Raw genomic sequence first — 23,652 nt, 5'->3', positions numbered from 1 at the left:
ACCAATCAAAATGCTTCTTATTAATGAAGCTCTTCTTCGAATTTAGAAACTGTACACCAAGATGGCTGCGTTCATGTATCGGCATGGTTTATAATCTGACATCTTGCGAAATAAACCAAAGAGCATATCAAACGATGTTTCTGATTGGTCAGACAAATCAGATAACCGGATTTAGTTCATACATAAGTCATGAATACGAATTTTTTGTGTCAGTGCCCAACGGGATCGATGTGGGACAGATCACATGGGTACCGACGATGGTTGCATTTGATTCATATGAAGATATATGTGAATTTAAAGATTCTCTATGATTTCGTAATATATAAATCATGACAAAATTACAAAAAAAAGATATGTCGAATAATAGAATCATGTCGTAATTATTTTATATGATGGCAATTAAAACCGGGAAACTGTCTACTTATAACGGGGCGTCTCTAAGATGGTGCACAAATATAAATATGTGTTCACGTTCTATTTTAGATGCTTATTACATATTCTAAATTTGGATAGTTGACGTTACTGAGCTGATCTTAAGGAAATTTAAATGAAGAAAAACCCATAGGGGATTTTGAATTTTAGTATGATAATTGTTCATATCAATATCAAAACAAAAACATAGAGAAGATTTAATCTTTGGCTTGATGAAAAAACATACAGAAATATTTATACCTCAAGACAATATTGTTACGTGATAATAACAGAATGATGAAAACCAGGACTAAGTTCAAAACACAATATTATGATATATTCAAAGCTAAGCAAGTTACAGAGATCATTCACAATTGTATTTAAGTGGTGTGCAAGGTGGTGTATTAAATCAACATTGTCAATTACTTATAGTATAACAGCTGACCTTGAGTAGTCCTTCCCCATCCGTTTCTCCAGAATGAAGAATTATTTCAACATTTCACAGCTCATGGCAATTAATAATCTAACATAATTCATATAGCTCTCCTTGACAATTGTAAACCAGTTCTGAATGTACTATACTACCAAATCCTTTAAGTACATTCTCCAAGCATCTCCTTTCATGAATTCTCTAGATACACCTTATATACAACCACTTGTTGATTAACACTAAAACTTATAAAAATAACAACAACAAACAAATACAAAAAACTAACATTAATTCTTCAAGAACGTTCTGAAAAGGTTTAGGCCTTTTTAAGAGTCTTTAAACACTCGTATATATGATAATATGCCTATTTTTATTGTTCATATTTACACAAAACAAAGCGTCTTTTGGGGGAAAGTTTAGCATGAACACATTTAGGTCTTAGAGTGTGCCTACTTGAATAAAGTAACGAAACTTTTATATTTCGATTTTACTCTGCTGAACTCTTCCACTGACAAAGGATTTGGCAAGTTACGTGTCCTTGCGTTAAACATCTAGCCGGATATTAAGTCGTTTTTCAGAGAGGTTTGACAGGTATATACCGGCATGGTTACATAATCCATAGCCATCAGCACATGAAGAACGCGTTGCTCAAGTATCAAGTGTGAGTCAATGTCGTTCGAGACGAAGAGATATACTGTTTACAGACTTAGATGTCTTTTACGATCCTATACCTGCGGCGCTAGGTACAATTTTTATGCACAAGTATCGAAAGGATGAAGATTCAATATATTGCACAGTTTACAGGCAAACATTTTCGAAACACTATTGTATGACAATGACAATAGTCAGCAACCCGAGGACACACGGTATGACAATAGTCAGCAATCCAAAGACACACTGTATGGCATCAGTCAGCTCTCCAAGGACACACGGTATGGCATTAGTCAGCTCTCCAAGGACACACGGTATGGCATTAGTCAGCTCTCCAAGGACAGGTATGGCATTGGTCAGCTCTCCAAGGACACACGGTATGGCATTAGTCAGCTCTCCAAGGACACACGGTATGGCATTAGTCAGCTCCCAAAGGACACACGGTATGGCATTAATCAGCTCTCCAAGGACAGGTATGGCATTGGTCAGCTCTCCAAGGACACACGGTATGGCATTAGTCAGCTCTCCAAGGACAGGTATGGCATTAGTCAGCTCCCAAAGGACACACGGCATGACAATAGTCAGCAATCCAAAGACACACTGTATGGCATCAGCCAGCTCTCCAAGGACACACGGTATGGCATTAGTCAGCTCCCAAGGACACACGGTATGACAATAGTCAGCAATCCAATGACACACTGTATGACAATTGCCAACCGACGAATATATTGGGTATAATGAGGTTGATAACTAGATGTCGCGTTCGTATAGTAGAGTCCGCTGGCCAAGGACACACGGAATTACAATGTTGACGACATCAGTGAAGACAATTAGTCCGAATACGACGGTCAGAACTCCGACGCCTATGTACCCCATGAAGGTGGCGCTAATCCTGTCGTCTCGAACGGATGTCGTCCGTCTCTTGGTGGAAGACAATGTCTTTTTATCTATCCTCAATTCCGCGGTGATATTCTTGGTTAGTTGCTTTACTATCTCTGGATTAGCTGTCAGATCTACTGAAGACAGCTGATTTCTAGACTGTTTCCAACACTCGGCACAAGAACATGTTGTTTGGCCTTGCGAAGCATCCTGGGTAGCTGGCAGAGATATGTCTGTGTTAATAACACTCCATGGCGTAGGAACAGACGTTACATCCGGTGTTGTGGTGAGATCTGGTATTCTGATGGTTTCTTTTGTAGTCCCTTAAGAAATATATTACAATTTTGTCATTATGTATGCAAAACACAATATGTGTTATATCATATCGAAACTAAAACATTTATCTAGCATCATTTCAGTAATCGCACTTAACGGTAATTTATTTAGAGTTAGGGTTCTGTTAACATCGTTAATTTATCATTATCATATATATATTTTTTGTGTGGGGGGGGGGGGGGGGGGGGGGGGGGGGGGGAGGGGGGGAGGGGGGGGTGGTTGTTAAATCACTAAATTATATTTCATTTCAACAAATTTTATTGTTATTATACATGTACACAAAAGGATCAGATAGCAGGCTAGGCCTATATTAATCTTCTCCAGGTATAAAGAAATAATTCTTAATATAGATAAATATAAGGAATTGAACAGATTATATATATACATATAATAAATGTTGGTCAATATAGGAATGCCATATCTGTACTGATAAGCTTACTGGTTTAAGGGAGGTAATAATTTCATTTAGATATGCAGTATCCAAAAATAAATATCTTTATATTTTTATTAAAGTTTAAAAGAGATATTACATGTAGCTGTAATTGGAGTGTTTGAATGGCATCAAGTCATGAATCTAGCAACACAAGGGTTTCTGGCTTAAATGTCCTTAACTCCACCTCCTCTAGCCTTCCACCCAGTTGTGCTAGATTCAGACCGGTTGGCCCAACACCCCATCAAAGCTTTCATGAATACTATAACGTACATTAAACAAATGAAAATTCATAAGTGAACAGTATCATGTATAAATTAAACAATAGTGAATTAATTAAATGTAAACATACATAAATCAATTAATCTATGAATTAATCTATTAACTGAACTAATCTATGAAGAAAGTTGTTTGTACAATGTCAATATATTACAAAAATGGTGTTTTTATCATTATAACATTGAAAGGTCAGAAAACTTCTCAAAATACTATAATTCAAAACGTTTTGTATCTTTGATATATTCTTGAACAGATTCCAGAATGTTGATATTAAAATCATCAGGTAATTCGTGGTTTCAGAGAAATACGGTTTCTAAATATACTCAAAGAGGGTGAGTTCAAGATATATATAATGTAAATCTAATAGATTTCATATAACACAACCAGTATGACATTTGAGAATGTTACATGTAGGTGACTACACTGTCACCTTCATCAGACTAACGACCAATGTGAAGCGTACTAGTACTGACATATGTAGTGTTTGAGATGGTAATAGGCTCGACTGACTTAGTAGGATGTTTCGTTTCTAGATATGATTATATAGACAACGAATTTGAAAACATTGTGGCGATATGGTAAAATAAAATAGCAAAAGAATGGTTTTTAAACAAAAAAATGTGTAAAAGATTGTATGATGTACTGTAGTCGAAATGGCTACGCTTTGTTCAACACTTGGTCATAGATGTGTGAGAGTCAGTCGAGTCTATTATTATCTTTGACACTACATAATAATGTGCATTACCAACATGAACGGAATGTTCCAGAATATCCAATCTTAGTTTGGCAAGTTTTTGTCAAATATGTGCGAAAACCGAGGACCTTGAAAAGAAGTTAACGAGACACAAACATCACCTGATGTTTACGCTACGGTGTAGGAATTTAGAATGAACACCTTAAAGTCTTCATATTAATAGCCGCAGAACAAGCGTGCATGAAATTGAGCTACGCCGAGGCTGATCAGTGGAGATCACAAGTGACCGGTGTAGTATGGTATTTTGACCCCCATGGTAGTTGCTACTCCTGCTTAGCGCTCAGCATATTAGGAGTGGGACGACTGGTTCGCCCGTTGTCAGTATAATGTGACTGGGTGGGGTGTCCTGCTGGGTGTCTTCGGCAGTATGCTTCAGTGAGGTAGCACTATAAATCGGCAAAAGCTCCGGCCTATCACAAGGAGACTTAACACGAACATACCGCAGCCTCCCAAAACACACATACGCACTCACCACACGCATGCATGTCGCACGCACGGGAGTCCGTCCTTAAATGACCTTAGCTGTTAATAGGACGTTAAACAAAATAAACCAAACCAAACCAAACCCCCATGGTAAATTGACACCGGGGTCAAAATCAAAGTACCATTATCGTAAAATGCCCCCCTCCATGGTAAAGTCACCCCCCCCCCCCCCCCTCTCTCCCCATCAAGAAACTAAGCATTAATTATGTTTTTACTAAACCTTTTATTAGTTTACTTCAATTATTCTATACATCAAAACTTGAAAAATATAAATTGAGATAGGCAGGTGATAGAAACGAAGAAAGTGATAATGGGTCAGCTAGTTTTCACTTTACCATGAACACAAGGAAATAAAGTACTTCACCATTTTTTTATATATTTTTCTCCAGAAAATATCTATTCAGTAAACCTTAATCTATACATTATACGAAAACTAAAACTGAATTGGTCTGAGATAAGTTTTTGATGTATGTGATCATGTAAGGAGGAGGAGGGGGTTGGTCACATTAGCATGGCCATGGTAAAGTTACCCCACCCCCCCCCCCCCCCCCCCCCCCCACACACACACACACACACACACACACACACACACACACACTTCCCTTCCACTACCTTTACAATACTTTTAAATCTTTTATAAGTTTACTTTAAAAAAAAATAAAAAGTATTTACAATATTAGTTTGGGGTAGATCATTGCAAGCTGGGACAGGTGGGGGTCACTTTACTATGATTATAATGAAATAAATATTTTACCTTTATTTTTTATTGTGATTGACTTTTTTCACAGAATATTTTTTCAATAAACCTCAATTCATCAATCTTTACATTATATCAATCTAAATTGGCCTAAGATAAATGATTTTGATGTGATTCATGTAAGGAGCAGGAAAGGGGGGAGAGGTCACTTTACCATGGCCATGGTAAAGTGAACCCCTCCCTGCCCCTGACTCACATCAAAATCACTTATCTGATACAACATAGTTTTAATAATAAAATATGTTAGATAATATATGAAAAACAAATTAGGGTGACTTTTTTTTGAAGGGGGGGTCATTTTACCATAATGGTATTTTGACCCCGGCGGTCATTTCACTATAATGGTATTTTGACCCCGGGGTCATTTCACCATGATTCAAAATACCATGCTACACAGGTGTCTTAAAATCTACGAAATTATCAGCAGACAGCATATCAAAGGAAGAACAACTGGCACTCAGGCAGTTAAGCAAGGACAAATCAATCACAATTTTACCAGCAGACAACATATCAATGGAAGTGTGAGTGGCACTCCGACAATTATGCCAGGAAAAATCAATCATGTTTTACCATCAGACAATGGTAAAGCCACAGTTGTCATGGACACTGACGAATACGAGAACAAAGTTGTCACTATGCTTGACGACATCAAAACATATGAAAAACCCCTCCCAAAAGATTCAAACGGCGACTGGTAGCTAGCAAAACGTAAGCAAGAAAATGAGATCAGCGAATCACAATATAGACACCAATGCAGGGAACAACCTAATAATGTACTGCACACCCAAGACCAACACACCCACTGATAAAGCACCATATCCAAAACATCATGGATTTGCTATAATTTGCACTCACAACAACATAGTTTGTGTTCCGAGACACCATCTGTAGCAGCAGTATGGTAGAGCCATGAGCAATCCAGTGTCTCCGATTTTGGCCAATGTCAGTGCTAGTATGCTTTACATTGGTCGTTCGTCTGATGAAGGTGACAGTGGAGTCATCTAAACGTAACATTTGCAAAAATGAATTGTTTGTGATATATAACGCCTATCATATGTAATTGCTAAATAATTAAGTTTGACCTTACTTACCCCCTACACACTCGAATGTGACATTGAGGTACTTTGTAACGTTTGGACAAGGATCGTCGAAGACGGTAGATGATGACAGGATCTTACAGGTATATGATGTCTCACAGAATTCTATGATGATATCTTGAGTGCCCGGCATCATACAGTTCGTCACAGACGTGTTCCCGGCACATGGCGCCACTTCCGTTCGACCGAAATTGGCATCAAGGATATGTATCGAAAGACCGTCGGAACAAGCTAAAGAGAGATAATCCCCATCACAGGCGAGACGAGTGGACGCTGAATCTGTTACTGGGTAAACACACCAACATAGGTAATTTACTTTGAACTCGAAATAACAGCAGCTCAAATTTAAGTAGAGCGGTAATATATATAATATAATATATATGACTTATGATATAATATGAAATTTACAGAAACCTTTTATTGTTTTCAGTCGATCATGTCTTAAGTTACTCATTATTTTCCTTAATGATATTTGGACGAAGCAATTTTATGATGTGGTTTGAGATTTTTTTTTCTGCATTACTTTAGGTGCGATTCAAATGTGTGTGTTATATACAATCTAAACGAAAGAGCGACTCTCATGTGTTTATATCGTAAATGATACATATATTACCATAATACCTTGTCATGTGTGTATTCTCAACTGTATATAGACGGGCGGTGGACTGTCGTGTGTTGATATTGTCATTGATATATTGTTATAATATCTTAGCCATGTGTTTATATTCTCAACGGTATTTAGAAAGAAGGACTCAATGGTATGTCAATGACAGGTACAGTGTTTTCTATACTATAAGGATTGGTTATCCTTCGAACTTTATAGAATGATTTAATTCAAAGTTGATCAAATGACATTTTCGTAGTGTGGATGACGACAGTATCATTATCACCGTCCCCAATTCATTCATATTGCGGATATTCAGAGTACATATTGCATTGATCGGTGGAAAATTCCATTGTTAATGTTTTATGTCATTCTGATATGTATCCAATATGCAGTAACATCCTTGTTACTATTCATGTCAAAATAGCGTGAAATTATGTTTTTACACCTTGGTTTTCTACATGAGTAAACTGGACAAAATGAAATAATACGAATTGGTACCACTTCAACAGGAAAGCGGAATCATACGGAGTGAGAAATGTATGCTGAAAATATCACGTAACTTATCGCCAGTCACGATGCGAGATATTAAATGTACATTAACATGACTTTACAAAAGTAGTACTGTAACTACATTGTCATGAAAAGTCTGGAAATGTAGTTGTAAAAAATATCGATATGCTTTCTTATATCTTTTAACATTTTAGGGGAAACATATATGCCGAAAACAGATACCAGAACAACATGTTGAGAAGACCAAACAACAAAATATATACATCTGTTGGGAATACCAAGTGCCAAAAACATATATCAAGACTGTTAAAGAAAACAACATTGTTGAGAAAACCCAGAACCAAAACCATACAAGGAGAATGCCGCAGGCTCAAAATAAATGTTGAAGATTACGAGAACCAAACACATCTATTGAGGATTTCGAAAAACAAAATATATGTTGAGGATTTCGAAACCCAAAAACATAGGTTGAGGATTTCGAAAACCAAAATCATGCGTTAAGGATGTCGAAAGCCAAAAACATTTGTAGTGAAATCTTAAAAGCAAATTGAGATTTCCAAAAACCAAAAAACATATGTGGAGATAACCATGTTATTTCATTGACAAACGTTGCCAAAAGTCATTCGAGCACCAACCAACACAATTCCCATAACCCTGATGATAATTCAGTGCCTCTGATAAACATAATTGTTTTTAATTATCTTCTTATTAAGTGTTAATGTCTGTATACTCATTGAATAGCTGTGATAACTGTTGATATGACAAAATATTCTATAAAATGTAAATGAAGTTTTAGAATATGTTATCAAGCAAGTATTATGTTTCATTTGAAGTAAGAGAAAGCATTTAATTAATGACGGATACATTCCTAACATTTAATGTTCGATCAAACAGTTCATAAATACCAATACTGTAAAACAGTCACCGTGTATGTTTCCAGAAATATGTAACAGAATCGAGTTTATATTATCAATTGATTTGTGACAACTCTCGCATGACGTTTACTATTTAGATGATTTTTAATATTAATAGGTCATACCTTTAACATTATAAAGTGATTATGAATCGCCTGCTCTCTCGGGAAAAACAAGATGGCGATTTTTTTATGTATTGCCTGTTGCTGAATATTTTTGTACAGAAGACCTGAATCATGCAATTAGACGTATACCCACCTTTGAAGTTGTAAGTTATGATGCAGATCACTGTTATTGTCATCCAGGCTGACTCCATCACTACAATACACTTGCCCCACAATGCCACACAAGTTTCATTCGTCCATTATAAACTTTCTGTATCCATTATAGACTCTATGTAGTTTCCGGACGCTAACACAATACCATATATGAACTGACGCGTTCACTTCCATATAAAGTAGCTATAACGAACTTTTATATACCATTGTCATGGTACCGCAGTCACGTGAACATATTCAGCCTGGCCAATATTCTTGATACTTAAGTATGTTCATATTACCTGATCGGTACAACACTGTCAGCATCACTTGTTGGTTGGGTCGTTATTGGTTGCGTGAGGTAAGGGTATGATACATTCATTACCAGCTGTCTCGCTGTTGTTACCTGTAATCAAGTGTGATTCTTACTTGTCGGTGCTTCGCATAATCACCGACAGTAAATACTGACCTTAATTACTTAAGTTTATGATGAATGTTATGTTTTCCTGCTAGAGAGTATTGTAACATGGCCATACATCAACTTCTAGCTCTTGATATTACACAATGAAGTGTGTTTTATTGTTCTCTTACTACTCAATAATTGTGTGACTAGGTCGAGGAAAGTTCCATTCAAAATTGATCATCTGAGAGAATATAACTCCAAGGGGACAAAAGGTGTGTCAAGCATTTCCACACTTTAACGGAGATATCATAGTACAACCAGCATTTTCAGATATAGTAAATAATGTATTTGCTTGTTGGTTACGTACAAATCAATACCATTGCAGTTAATTTGTTTTTGATAAAAACTGTAAAAGACAATAACGCTATAATTGCGATAAACGAATGAAATATTTACTCGGGGACGCAAAAATGTTCGGGAAAGATACTACAGTGTTTTATGCTTCATAAAAGATGACCCACCATGTAAATTTAAAAACAAATAAGTAATGTGATGTTCCCAAAATCATGCCGCCGTGATAACAACGGAACCATTACGTGTAACCACGAGCTCCGAACACGTCAAACTTCATTACGAAAAGGAAATATAGATCCTCTCCAATATGATTACTTTATCAACTATATATATATTTGCTTTTATCAACGTGCATCCCTTGAAACCCTATATCAAAAATATTTCCCTTAGCTGTGGATATTAATCAAGAAAATCTTCAATCTAATTAAAATACAGATCATCACTATATATTTTATAACGTAGCGTATCATAATTATGTACAATTTAATCAGATTGAATAAATCTTGATATTTTGAACAAACCCATGAAGACCAGTTGGTGACGATTTGGTTTTATAGGCAAGAATATTAAATCAACTGTGATACTTTGACTGAGAAAGCAGGGATGTTACTATCTAGAAATGGGTAATTGATCATAATAAAATCGAAAACATTACAATTACGTTACAGATTAGAACAAAACTGCTCCTGTTTATTACGTTGAAAGCAGTGATTTTTGTAGAGTTATAAGAAAACTTTAAGCCACAGTACATCACTTGCGTTAATCCCATTAAATGCTGCTGTGTATTTTGTTTGGTGTGTTAATTTGTTAAAGCGATTATCATAATAAACCAATTGTCAAATCACAACATTTTATTATGCGACAAACTAATATACAGTACAATAAATCTTCTGTATAATTGGTATTTTATATAAACTGGTAAACTGATTGGAACCCATGCAACTAACACAGAGTAACACTTTGGAGAAGTGTTATATATATATATATCAAATACCTATACTTTTCTTAACTTCATCGATAATCGTATAACATTAAACTAACAATTTTCATAGTAACCTCAACAACTAGTTACCTCTGTAACTACTAGTACTTTCACCAGAATATTACATTTATATTTTGTTTCTTCTCCACAAGTCCAATATTTCCACCAGATAATTCTGATGTCACTAATCCGATGATATTTATGGATTTTCAGTGATGAATTTAGCTAGCGCTATAACGGCTTGCATTGTCTCCTGACCAGTAGGAAGAATCTGGTCCTCTGGCAGTAGGAATCCGTGCTGACCTTTGTCCCTCAGCTCAACTCCATATGAATACTTGATTTGCAAGTCTCCGTACGTCCAGTCTGCACTGCTGCCACTAGCAACGCCTGTAAATATAGATCAAATTCACGTCAATTAGGGACCAAACATAGAAAATAGGAACCAAAGTACTATAGCAACGACTGGTAAACCACAATGAGAAAATAAAGTAACAAGAGGAAAACAACAGTACAGTAGCAATAGGAAAAAACAATACAGTGGCAATATGACAACAATACAGTAACAATATGACAGCAACAATACAGTGACAATAGAACAACAACAATACAGTAACAATTAGATGTATGACAAAACAGTGACAATATGAAAGCAAATATATACAGTAACAAAAATACAATAACATTACAGTAACAATAGGACAAAACCAATACAGTTACAACAGGGATACAACAAAACAGTAACAACAGGGAAACAACAATACAGTAACAATAGGACAGCAACTATACAGTAGCAATATGACAACAACTATACAGTAGCAATATGACAACAACAGTACAGTGACAATAGGACAGCAACTATACAGTAGCAATATGACAACAACAATGCAGTGACAATAGGACAGCAACTATACAGTAACAATAGGACAACAACAATTAATTAATAATAGAGAAACAACTATACAATAACAATATGACAACAACAATACAGTGACAATAGGAAAACAACAATACAGTGACTATAGGAAAACAACAATACAGTAACAATAGGACAACAACAAAACAGTGACAATAGGAAAACAACAATCCAGTGACAATAGGAAAACAACAATGCAGTGACAATAGGACAACAACAAAACAGTGACAATAGGAAAACAACAATGCAGTGACAGTAGGAAAACAACTATACAGTAACAATAGGTCAACAACAATACAGTAACAATAGGAAAGCAAAAATACAGTAACAATAGGAAATCAACAGTACAGTGACAATAGGAAAATAACAGTACAGTGACTATAGGCAAACAACAATACAGTGACAATAGGTCAACAACAATACAGTAACAATAGGACAACAACAATACAGTGACAATAGGACAACAACTATACAGTAACAATAGGACAACAACAATACAGTAACAATAGGACAACAACAATACAGTAACAATAGGACAACAACAATACAGTGACAATAGGACAACAACAATACAGTAACAATAGGACAACAACAATACAGTAACAATAGGACAACAACAATACAGTGACAATAGGACAACAACTATACAGTAACAATAGGACAACAACAATACAGTAACAATAGGACAACAACAATACAGTGACAATAGGTCAACAACAATACAGTGACAATAGGTCAACAACAATACAGTAACAATAGGAAATCAACAGTACAGTGACAATAGGAAAATAACAGTACAGTGACTATAGGCAAACAACAATACAGTGACAATAGGTCAACAACAATACAGTAACAATAGGACAACAACAATACAGTGACAATAGGACAACAACTATACAGTAACAATAGGACAACAACAATACAGTAACAATAGGACAACAACAATACAGTGACAATAGGTCAACAACAATACAGTGACAATAGGTCAACAACAATACAGTAACAATAGGACAACAACAATACAGTGACAATAGGACAACAACTATACAGTAACAATAGGACAACAACAATACAGTAACAATAGGACAACAACAATACAGTAACAATAGGACAACAACAATACAGTGACAATAGGTCAACAACAATAAAGTAACAATAGGACAACAACAATACAGTGACAATAGGACAACAACTATACAGTAACAATAGGACAACAACAATACAGTGACAATAGGTCAACAACAATACAGTAACAATAGGACAACAACAATACAGTAACAATAGGACAACAACAATACAGTAACAATAGGACAACAACAATACAGTGACAATAGGACAACAACAATACAGTAACAATAGGACAACAACAATACAGTAACAATAGGACAACAACAAAAGAGTGACAATAGGAAAACAACTATACAGTAACAATAGGACAACAACAATTCATTAATAATAGAGAAACAACAATACAATAGCAATATAGAAACAGCAATACAGTTACAATAGGACAACAACAATATATTAACAATATGACAACAACAATACAGTAACAATAGGACAACAACAGTATAGAGACAATAGGAAAGCAACAATACAATAACCATAGGAAAACAACAATATAGTAACAATAGGAAAACAACAGTACAGTGACAATAGGAATGCAACAATACAGTGACAATAGGAAAACAACAATACAGTGACAATAGGAAAACAACAATACAGTAACAATAGGACAACAACAAAACAGTGACAATAGGAAAACAACAATGCAGTGACAATAGGAAAGCAACTATACAGTAACAATAGGACAACAGCAATTAATTAATAATAGAGAAACAACAATACAATAGCAATATAGAAACAGCAATACAGTTACAATAGGACAACAACAATATATTAACAATATGATAACAACAATACAGTAACAATAGGACAACAACAGTATAGAGACAATAGGAAAGCAACAATACAATAACCATAGTAAAACAACAATATAGTAACAATAGGAAAACAACAGTACAGTGACAATAGGAATGCAACAATACAGTGACAATTGGAAAACAACAATACAGTAACAATAGGACAACAACAAAACAGTGACAATAGGAAAACAACAATGCAGTGACAATAGGAAAGCAAAATTACAGTAACAATAGGACAAAACCAATACAGTTACAATAGGGATACAACAAAACAGTAACAACAGGGAAACAACAATACAGTAACAATAGGACAGCAACGATACAGTAGCAATATGACAACAACAGTACAGTTACAATATGACAACAACAATGCAGTGACAATAGGAAAACAACAATACAGTGACAATAGGAAAACAACAATACAGTAGCAATATGACAACAACAGTACAGTGACAATAGGAAAACAACAATACAGTGACAATAGGAAAACAACAATACAGTAACAATAGGACAACAACAAAAAAACAGTGACAATAGGAAAACAACAATATAGTGACAATAGGAAAACAACTATACAGTAAAAATAGGACAACAGCAATTAATTAATAATAGAGAAACAACAATACAATAGCAATATAGAAACAGCAATACAGTTACAATAGGACAACAACAATATATTAACAATATGACAACAACAATACAGTAACAATAGGACAACAACAGTATAGAGACAAAAGGAAAGCAACAATACAATAACCATAGTAAAACAACAGTACAGTGACAATAGGAATGCAACAATACAGTGACAATAGGAAAACCACAATACAGTGACAATAGGAAAACAACCATACAGTAACAATAGGAAAACAACAGTACAGTGACAATAGGAATGCAACAATACAGTGATAATAGGAAAACAACAATACAGTAACAATAGGAAAACAACAATACAGTAAGAATAGAACAACAACAAAACAGTGACAATAGGAAAACAACAATCCAGTGACAATAGGACAACAACAAAACAGTGACAATAGGAAAACAACAATGCAGTGACAATAGGACAACAACAAAACAGTGACAATAGGAAAACAACAATACAGTAGCAATATGACAACAACAATACAGTGACAATAGGAAAACAACAATACAGTAACAATAGGACAACAACAATACAGTGACAATAGGAAAACAACAATACAGTAACAATAGGACAATAACAATACAGTAACAATAGGAAAACAACAATACAGTAAGAATAGGAAAACAACAAAACAGTGACAATAGGACAACAACAAAACAGTGACAATAGGAAAACAACTACACAGTGACAATAGGAAAGCAACTATACAGTAGCAATATGACAACAACAGTACAGTGACAATAGGAAAACAACAATACAGTGATAATAGGAAAACAACAATACAGTGACAATAGGACAACAACTATACAGTAACAATAGGACAACAACAATACAGTGACAATAGGAAAACAACTATACAGTAACAATAGGACAACATCAATTAATAAATAATAGAGAAACAACAATACAATAGCAATATAGAAACACCAATACAGTTACAATAGGACAACAACAATATATTAACAATATGACAACAACAATACAGTAACAATAGGACAACAACAGTATAGAGACAATAGGAAAGCAACAATACAATAACCATAGGAAAACAACAATATAGTAACAATAGGAAAACAACAGTACAGTGACAATAGGAATGCAACAATACAGTGACAATAGGAAAACAACAATACAGTAACAATAGGACAACAACAAAACAGTAACAATAGGCAAACAACAATACAGTGACAATTGGACAACAGCAATACAGTAACAAAAGGAAAACAGCAACAATAGGACAACAAAAATACAGTTGCGATAGGAACTACAGAATGTGAGACAATAATACGCACTTAATAAGTTAGCAATACTGTCGTGTTCATATTTTGTTCCATGGACGGCTTCCAATGCGTCACAAGCGGCCTTCCCCCCGGCGTCCTGGAAAGGAAATATGTTCGAACAATAAAATAACAATACTGATAAGCGAGAGTGACTTCTATTGTTCTTTTTTTTTTCCTTCTAATGTCCGGATTGAGAATAAAAACATGAGTGTCCTATAAGTAGGCTTAATTGACACTAATCTAATTTAGGTATTTTATTGGGAAAATGCTTATGTATACGACACAGAGGAAGAATAGCTGGAACTTCAACAAAAAAATAACTTTCTTACTTGAATACATTAGGAAATTAGGGACAACGTTAGATATACCAAATCTTTATAATCCTCTGGCAGCTCAGTTGTCCACCCCCAGGGACTCATCCAAAGCTCGAAATAGCTGTGAAAATCGATAAATCCTTTAATGTTTTTGATTGTCTTGATGTAGTCCGCAACTCCTTTGACTTCGACCTCGGAGAATGCTTTAGGACCGCAGTATAGGTCAGAACACGGGTCTTTACTTGCTCCCTCCTCTGTCAAAACAAGACATGCGCAAACAAAGGAAATGTAAACATTTGTATTCACGTATGCGTCAACCTAGATTTCATTTTGAGAGTATGACTGGATTTGAGCAGGATTTGTACGACGGGTGACGTCGATGAAGCAGAAATATCGCTTATCTTCCAGGAACTCCTGGTTTATTCTCCTTATATTATTTCCATGCAAATCTATACTTTTTGTTTGTATTTTTCACTCGTTCAAACGATCTTTAGAAATAAAGTTTCGTTAATATTTAAGGATTAAACTGTCTTTTTTTGGTGTCTATGGTCGATATAGATGCCAGAGCTTTGCAAACAAACGTCATATTGTGCGCTAGCACAACATGACATGTTTGTTTGCAAAGCTCTGGCATCCATATCGACCATAGACACCAAAAAAAGAAAGTTTGATGTTTATATTTACATTCTCGACATATTCGTTTTGTTATTTTTGAAAATTAAAATTGAGTTAGCATAAAAAATGCCAATATTCAGCGATTTCGTCAATGGGGTTCGACAAATAGAACAGCCTATTTTTTCAAAATTCATTTGTCACGTGCAGATTGGCAAACAAAAAAGTGCATTGAAATAATACGAAAAAAACACAGTCTGTTCAATTTTTTTTTATTATTTGTGTAACAATATTGTATAAAATGTCTTTTTGATACTTTTTAATTAACATAAAAAAACGATTTACGTTAGTTACAAGTAGTTCCGGTGGGTGAATATATTCATGCACGGCATGGATTGATGTCACGTTTTGGGTGTCAATTATGGTCACATAGACTGAAAATCTTTTTACTTAGTTTATATCGTGGCTTTGCCACCAAAATGTAAATATATCGATAATATCCCTTGTTTAAGTCGGTTTTGAGTTTCCACACCTCATCATGGAATACTCCTTGAAGAACGTTACATGATACAGTTGTATACATTATTCAATATATCTATATCTTCATTACCTACTGCTGTTACTAAAACATGCTTCAATTTATTTTAATTGTTTGCTTAGTATCCGTCTGATAACAATCTACTATTTGGTGTTACTTTAGTAAACACAAACACTGCAACATCACCAACACTTACCGCACCATTTGTAATCCCAGTTTCGGTTCGGATCCACTCCGGTACACAATCCGTGTTTAGACATAGTCTTCCTCCACATCCGGTCCTGCAGCACCATTCGACAAAGAAGTGTTAGATGTTAGTATACTTCAAGTGTGTTTGTTATAAGAGAATTGGACACTTATCTCGCATGGTGTTTTTAGTAAGGTAAACGTGTCACAACGATGACAACTGACAGATGTTGACACAAGTAGACGTTACAAGAGCTGTCTCCCTTAAACGAATATTTTACCACACGCGTGAAATACTATTACGATTTGGTCTATTTACATAGCAATCTTACAAAAGTAACCTCGATCCATGAGATATAAGAGGAATATCTTTTTTACATAAAAGTCTTACATGGGCAAACTGAACATGACCATAAAAGAGAGAAATGATGTCTCTGTATTAAAGAAGAGACAACAATGAATAGTGATGCACAATATTTAAGCTTACGAATATGTTAATTTGAGGAAGTGTACTCTACGAAAATGTTTAACAATTATTTGAATTATTTTGAATTATGAAGACACATATCATAGATGTCATAAAGATAACAGTACCCCGTTCCAGGTGCGTTCGTATCCGTCCACATTGAAGACAGGGAGTATGTACCAGTCATAGCTGTCAACAAATTCTTTCATAGCCGAGTCACTGTCGTATGTGTCCAGCATCTACAGCACATCAAATACATGACAACGAAACGGTAATTCGAACAAGAAAACACGATACAACGAAAAAACATATATAAATATTATGTGAGTTCACATGAAGACCATGATAAAGTACATGAAAGATAAGATAAGATGTCATGGAATGGTATTTTTTACCGACAACAGAGAAAAAGGACGAAAGTGAGAGAGCTGGACACGGCAGTATTATAAACTATTGGTAAAGAGAAAGCTGAACATCGCCACTCAACAGACCAATGTGAAAGAGAAAACTGAAAAAATGTGATAACAAAACATTGGTGATGATAAAACTGAAACATGCGATAACAAAACATTGGTGAAGATCGAGAAAGCTGAAAAACGCAACACAACAAAACCATTGCCGAAGGAACCTGCAGAATAATTGACTTTCAGAGAAATACCTATTTGTGACATGTATAGTCAGAGAAACAACTTACCTGTGATGTCATGTATACAACAGTGGCTGGTGATATCCACTCCCGACCATGGATCCCTCCTTCCATCCAGAATGCTGGTCTAGGATTAGGAGTGTTCTTGGTGCTGATCTGTATAAATATATATATATATATTTATTTATTTATATAAAATAATTTACTGAAGAGCAGCAAGAGCTGTGAAAGCGCTAGAAAGTTTGTCGTTAAGTTTTGTTTGTTTTTTTTATATATCCAACTCTACATGGACACGAACTTTTTTCTCGATATAACTATGTATATATTGATACAAAACATAGTATATATTGATATCATGTAACATCAAACAGATTTAACATCATAAATAACACACCTGAGCTATAAAGAAAAGATGAATGAATAACTGTATTAGAAAGTTTAATCATCTCGTTTTAATAAATTGCACTTGCGTCCATCATTATGTATTTTATCTTAAAGAGGTTTGATTAAATTTCGGTTAAATTAACAATTCAAAATTTACACTATAAATATTCCTTCGATAAAGTATAAGTTTTAAGATTCTGTAATTCAACACTGGCAATCTTCCAGACTGGTTACTCTCAATTTGACAGATTGAAATGCAATCAAACAAATACTTCGTATAAGGCAGGTAGCAAATGATAACATCTACATTCCCGAATTTTCTTGGGACCATATTCTCCACCAATGTCAGATGCGATGTCAGAATTAGAAAATATACTTAAATATTATGGCTTTGAGAAGGTCATGTCAGATTTAGAAACTCTCCTTGAGAGTTTTTTTTTTATTTAGGGAACTCTCATTAAGAAGGTCATGCCTGATTTAGAAAGAGTCCATGAGAATGTCATGTTACATGTAGAAATTGTCCCTGACAAGATCATGTCACTTTCAGAAACTGTCCTTAAGAAGTTCTTGTTGTATTTAGGAAACTCTAATTGAGAACGTCATGTCACATATAGAAAATGTCGCTAAGAAGTTCCTGTCATATTTAGGAAACTCAACTTAAAAGATGTCATGTCAAAAGTAGATATTGTCCCTGAGAATGTCATGTCACATTAAAAAATTGGCTCTTGTTTCTTGAGAATCTGTCCTTGAGAATGCGTGTCTTAGATTACCTTGATGCCATTGATGGTACGATCCTCGTAGGATTTCGTTATTTCAAACAATGAAGCTTTGTCGCTGTACGTATCAGTGATGTTCTTCATCCACGACTCAATCTTATAAAAGGAAACATAGAGCATAAAGCACGTTCTCATCTACCAATTAATATAAATCATCTCGTGTTTTGACATCCTAACCTACGATAGCGACAAGCTTGGGAGTTCACTGAAAACAAGGTCATTTGTCCACATGACAACGCTTCAGTCCGCATTGTTTCAGAGTATCTAGAATATCTGAAGTACCCTCTGTAAACGTCTAAACCATATTTCTAGAAACACGGACTTGAATTACTAGTGTATAATGTTAATTTTATTGTCTGACATAAAGGCAACAACTTCAACCGGTTACTTAACATGAAATATAGCAGACTACCGTACATGTTTTCGCGGTAACCTTATTTTACCGCTGCGCTGCTTTCTGTTAGGTGCTTAACGTTACGTGAGCCAAAGTATGTCCATTTACAGTTTTTTGCCGTGAAAAGATATGAGTCAATATCCATACATATATCGATATTTCTATCATATTAAGTTTTTGTGTTTTTACAAAGCAATTTCTTTGTTATTTGTTCTCAGCTGGTTAGAGTAGCTCCCAGCCCTTGGTCCTGGATCAGTTAACTGATATCATTTAACTACATTATTTGAGTTGATTTTTAAAAACGTTTTTCGAAGATCAAAGAAAGTTTCCGCAAAGGGGAGTTCATCTTTACATACGATTTACGGGATAAAACGATATAGTCTGTTTCTTGCAGTGACCGGTACACCGAACATATACACAATTTTAGAGATTGTTGAATCCACAGCAAGTAGAACATATATCAATAAAGAATTGCAAGAAGGTTACAAACTTTGTTATTGAAAATAATCGAATATTTTCCAAATGATGTGTGCTACAATATGTATATAACATTGCTCCTTTATTGCCTGTTGTTATTCCAACCACGCATAATGTAAAATGAATCATAAATAGTAATAAAGAATACCTCATATTATGAATTTATTATTTTTTGCGCAAGTCTGTTATGCAATCTACAGTAACCCACATCAACTATTCTGCAATACCTCATTTAGACGATGATACTTTCCATAATCGAAGTCAGCCTCTGTTCTAATGGGGACATGTTGTGTCTGGGCGTCTATCTTCTCCTGAAGGTCGTTGATGAGGACAACCGGATAGATTCCCCACAAAGTGAAGGAGGCGTACAGATGCTGAAACAGCGCTGGGGCTATACTGATGTCTACGGGTACACCTACCTGGCGAGGCGCGATCCAGAAATCTATCTGCATAATCAAAATAGAAAAAGTGAAACAGAAGTCATAAAAGCTGTACATACATGTAAGGTATGCTGTCCGCTTTAATTCTGATTAATCCAATTGTTGGTATTGACACTGTATTCCAAATAACGATGATTAAATGAGCCAGTTTAATTCGAGTACCATGTTGTTTTCTGTGATCAGAACAATTTGAATATTGGTTTCAATATATGTATATGTGATATATCTGACATACCTTATCATGCCCGGTTTGTTCTTGAAGTGATTTGAGAGCCAACAAATGTTCAGCTTTCTGTGGAACAACCCTCACTACCTTGTAGCTACATAGAGATAGAAAAATGTCTGAAATCAATGCTTTAAACTTTTATTATTATTGTTGTGTTATTTAATTATGTGGAACTGTATGCAATCCAGTGTATTTACATCAGGGTCATGTACGTCTCTTATCTAGTTACCAAATTAACTATCAATATTGTCATACCTATTAAATCTGTCCACAAGGCATCACATTACAAGTTTAGCCAGGAATAAGACAGCGAATTTATTTTGTATTCTAAAAATGAATCTACTCACTTTTCCTGATTTTAATAGTTTCCCTTATAAATTATCTCTAGAAGTTTATATGAGAAACGATGAGTTAGATATTACTTTAGTATATATGTATATGTCATCGTCACGTACATGACTATAATGTATGTTGTAATAGTATTTTGGCATGAAGTAATGCTATTGTACAGAGGAGATCTTAATAGTTTGTGTAGTTTATTTTTAAGTCTTTGATGTTTACTTTTTTATACGTTTATCTTTCAGATATATATTTTATGTGGTAGAGATATTGAACGTAACCCGAACCATGAACCATGTTTACTGTTCTGATTTAACAATCCTTTACCACGATATCATTAGTACACTGTTAATTATGTCTAGAGCTTGACACAAAGACTGATACTACGTTTAGTGAATTACACCGATACGATAGTTTACAATTAACTGAGTCATGGTCGTCATCAAAGAAACATATTAAACTTTTAAATCTATATTCCATGACATTTTTGTAAAATCACGCGCACGTATAATTTGTGAAGGCAAGACCGGTATACTTTTAACAAAAACATGACTGTGATTCGACGCTTAATATTTGCTAATCCTAACATTCCAATTAAACTGTAAAAACATTATACTGTGAATTTTCTTACGACACAAACTTCCGGGAAACAACACAAAGAATTTGACTTTTATATTGATATTGTAGTGTGTATATCTGACAGAATTTTAAATATATGCAATTTAAAAATATGTATATATCCTTGTCCTGTCATTGATATAATGAAGTGATACAATTTCATACAGCTTCTTGACAATACTACTCATTTTACAAAGCGCTTGCCCTCCCGTATCGATATATCGATCAATAAGAGTTATTTTCAAATTAACATTGTTTTGATATCCGCACTGTAACATAGCTGGGATGCCTCCTTCACAAACGCCCGTAGTAGTATATCAAAACAACTCAGACCTTTACTACATTTTCATTTGAGAGGTCTTACGTAACATGATCATCACGTGGACAGGCCAGTCAAAATGCATAGAACGATTCGTCCTTTATATGACACACAAAATAAGGCATTATCATGCTACATCGTACATCCCATTTACAGGGCGATAATCTCGGCTTTGTGTTATACTTTTTACATCAGCGAGGTTATCGTCTATCTGACATAGATAAAAGCTAATATATATATCTGATAACTATGTTGTATTTCGCTTAGCCAATGTCAGACAACTGGGTCAAATTGAAGAGTTTCCATAAATGTTCATTATCTAAGTATATGTCATTACAATCAGCGTATTGACATTGCAAAATAGTTTCTCTACAAAACGTTGGCCTAAAGGATTTCCCTTTGTAACTATTTCCCTGTATAGTGACGTCCTGATACTTGTTATATACCTTCTCAACGCCGAGCTCTATCTTGCACAACATAAATCTGTCACTATTTTTGTGGTGTCTGTGATTTGATGTACTTATTTTCGTAGTATCTGTGATGAGATGTACTTATTTTCGTAGTATCTGTGATTGGACGTACTTATTTTCGTAGTATCTGTGATTGGATGTACTTATTTTCGTAGTATCTGTGATTTGATGTACTTTTTGTCGTAGTATCTGTGATTTGATGTACTTATTGTCGTAGTATCTGTGATTGGATGTGCATATTGTTGTTGTGTCTGTCACATTGCAAATTATGAAGATAAGCCAACTACACCATAAACACCTTCCATGTTGTATAATATGAGGTTCCGGCGTTCCTCAACATTTCTTAGCTTAAACTTTACCCGTAGAAAAGCACTACGGAAGAAGGTTCCTTGTCTTAGACGTTTTCCTAAATTCCAGTAATGCTTTTTTATGGAAAAATGAAAACTTGAAAAAATCATGGTGATAAAATGAAAATGAAAATGAAAATAACCCTTAGCGTGTAATTTTGTATCGTATCATATGTGGTATAGTTATCATCCTTACCCTTCATATCGGATCTGTGAACAGTGAGCCAAGGTGAGTATTTCCAGGACACCCAGCACCAATGTGTGTACCCTCATCATGGTGAATATCTAGTCTTCTCACTAACCTAATCTACTTATATACAATAGAGATAGCTAGTATGTATTACAGATAATCAGTACCCTAGTATAACTCAGTAAAGATAAAAAGTTAGTGTTGTCATATGTTGGCTATATATGTCACGTGGCCCAATATGGATCGTGTTCCAGCGTCATTCTGAGCGGTTTCGGCCTCTCAGAAATAGAACTTACCTCGCTCAGGACCTTTCCTGTTTCTGGAGTTGACCAATTGTGTCTGCTTCATTTGAAGGTAGAAACAGGATCGTCGCGATTGTTTCGAACATCATATTTTTCTTGAAAGATGTAGACTGTTGATAGGTTAAAAATTACTCACATCCATCTAGATGTCATGGAACGCAAGTTAATGAAAACTAAGAGCACCTTTTTATGCTCGACATTATTGTCTTATCGAAATATATTATATTTCATTGTGCGACTTTATAATTTAGATGTTTCGATACTCATCGTCATACCTGATAGTTCCTTAGTCCCTATCCCAGTTCTCATTTTA

General features: G+C 34.9%; 2 protein-coding genes across 2 annotated transcripts; both read right to left on the bottom strand.

Moving 5' to 3' along the window:
• Positions 1–644: 644 nt before the first annotated feature.
• LOC117337865 lies at positions 645–8,970 on the bottom strand. The gene is made up of 3 exons (XM_033899000.1): positions 8,797–8,970; positions 6,502–6,792; positions 645–2,694 (listed from the first exon to the last, which is right to left on the bottom strand). Exons 1-3 carry the CDS (start codon positions 8,852–8,854, stop codon positions 2,243–2,245), a joined length of 801 nt encoding a protein of 266 aa, XP_033754891.1. The 5' UTR covers positions 8,855–8,970; the 3' UTR covers positions 645–2,242.
• Positions 8,971–10,530: 1,560 nt separating this feature from the next.
• Positions 10,531–23,177, bottom strand: LOC117337864 (carboxypeptidase B-like). The gene is made up of 10 exons (XM_033898999.1): positions 23,044–23,177; positions 20,764–20,848; positions 20,316–20,534; positions 19,212–19,313; positions 18,106–18,213; positions 17,540–17,650; positions 16,956–17,040; positions 15,664–15,863; positions 15,308–15,392; positions 10,531–10,921 (listed from the first exon to the last, which is right to left on the bottom strand). The coding sequence occupies exons 1-10, from the start codon at positions 23,121–23,123 to the stop codon at positions 10,734–10,736; spliced, it is 1,263 nt and encodes a 420-aa protein (XP_033754890.1). The 5' UTR covers positions 23,124–23,177; the 3' UTR covers positions 10,531–10,733.
• Positions 23,178–23,652: the final 475 nt, after the last annotated feature.

This window comes from Pecten maximus, chromosome 11, assembly GCF_902652985.1.
Source record: "Pecten maximus chromosome 11, xPecMax1.1, whole genome shotgun sequence".
Taxonomy (NCBI): domain Eukaryota; kingdom Metazoa; phylum Mollusca; class Bivalvia; order Pectinida; family Pectinidae; genus Pecten; species Pecten maximus.
The sequence above is the reverse complement of the archived record's forward strand: the minus strand, read 5'-3'. Positions and strand labels throughout refer to the sequence as shown.

What these genes read in the sequence shown, in the direction of transcription:
- LOC117337865 (XM_033899000.1), bottom strand. Translation starts at nt 8,854, where the DNA reads ATGGAGTCAGCCTGGATGACAATAACAGTGATCTGCATCATAACTTAC. An exon ending in CATAACTTACAACTTCAAAG is followed by an intron (nt 6,793 to 8,796) that starts GTGGGTATACGT and finishes GTGTTTACCCAG; the next exon opens with TAACAGATTCAGCGTCCACT. An exon ending in CACATTCGAGTGTGTAGGGG is followed by an intron (nt 2,695 to 6,501) that starts GTAAGTAAGGTC and finishes ATATTTCTTAAG; the next exon opens with GGACTACAAAAGAAACCATC.
- LOC117337864 (XM_033898999.1), bottom strand. Translation starts at nt 23,123, where the DNA reads ATGATGAGGGTACACACATTGGTGCTGGGTGTCCTGGAAATACTCACC. An exon ending in ACGAACGCACCTGGAACGGG is followed by an intron (nt 17,041 to 17,539) that starts GTACTGTTATCT and finishes ATGGTGCTGCAG; the next exon opens with GACCGGATGTGGAGGAAGAC. An exon ending in CAGAGGATTATAAAGATTTG is followed by an intron (nt 15,393 to 15,663) that starts GTATATCTAACG and finishes TTTCCTTTCCAG; the next exon opens with GACGCCGGGGGGAAGGCCGC.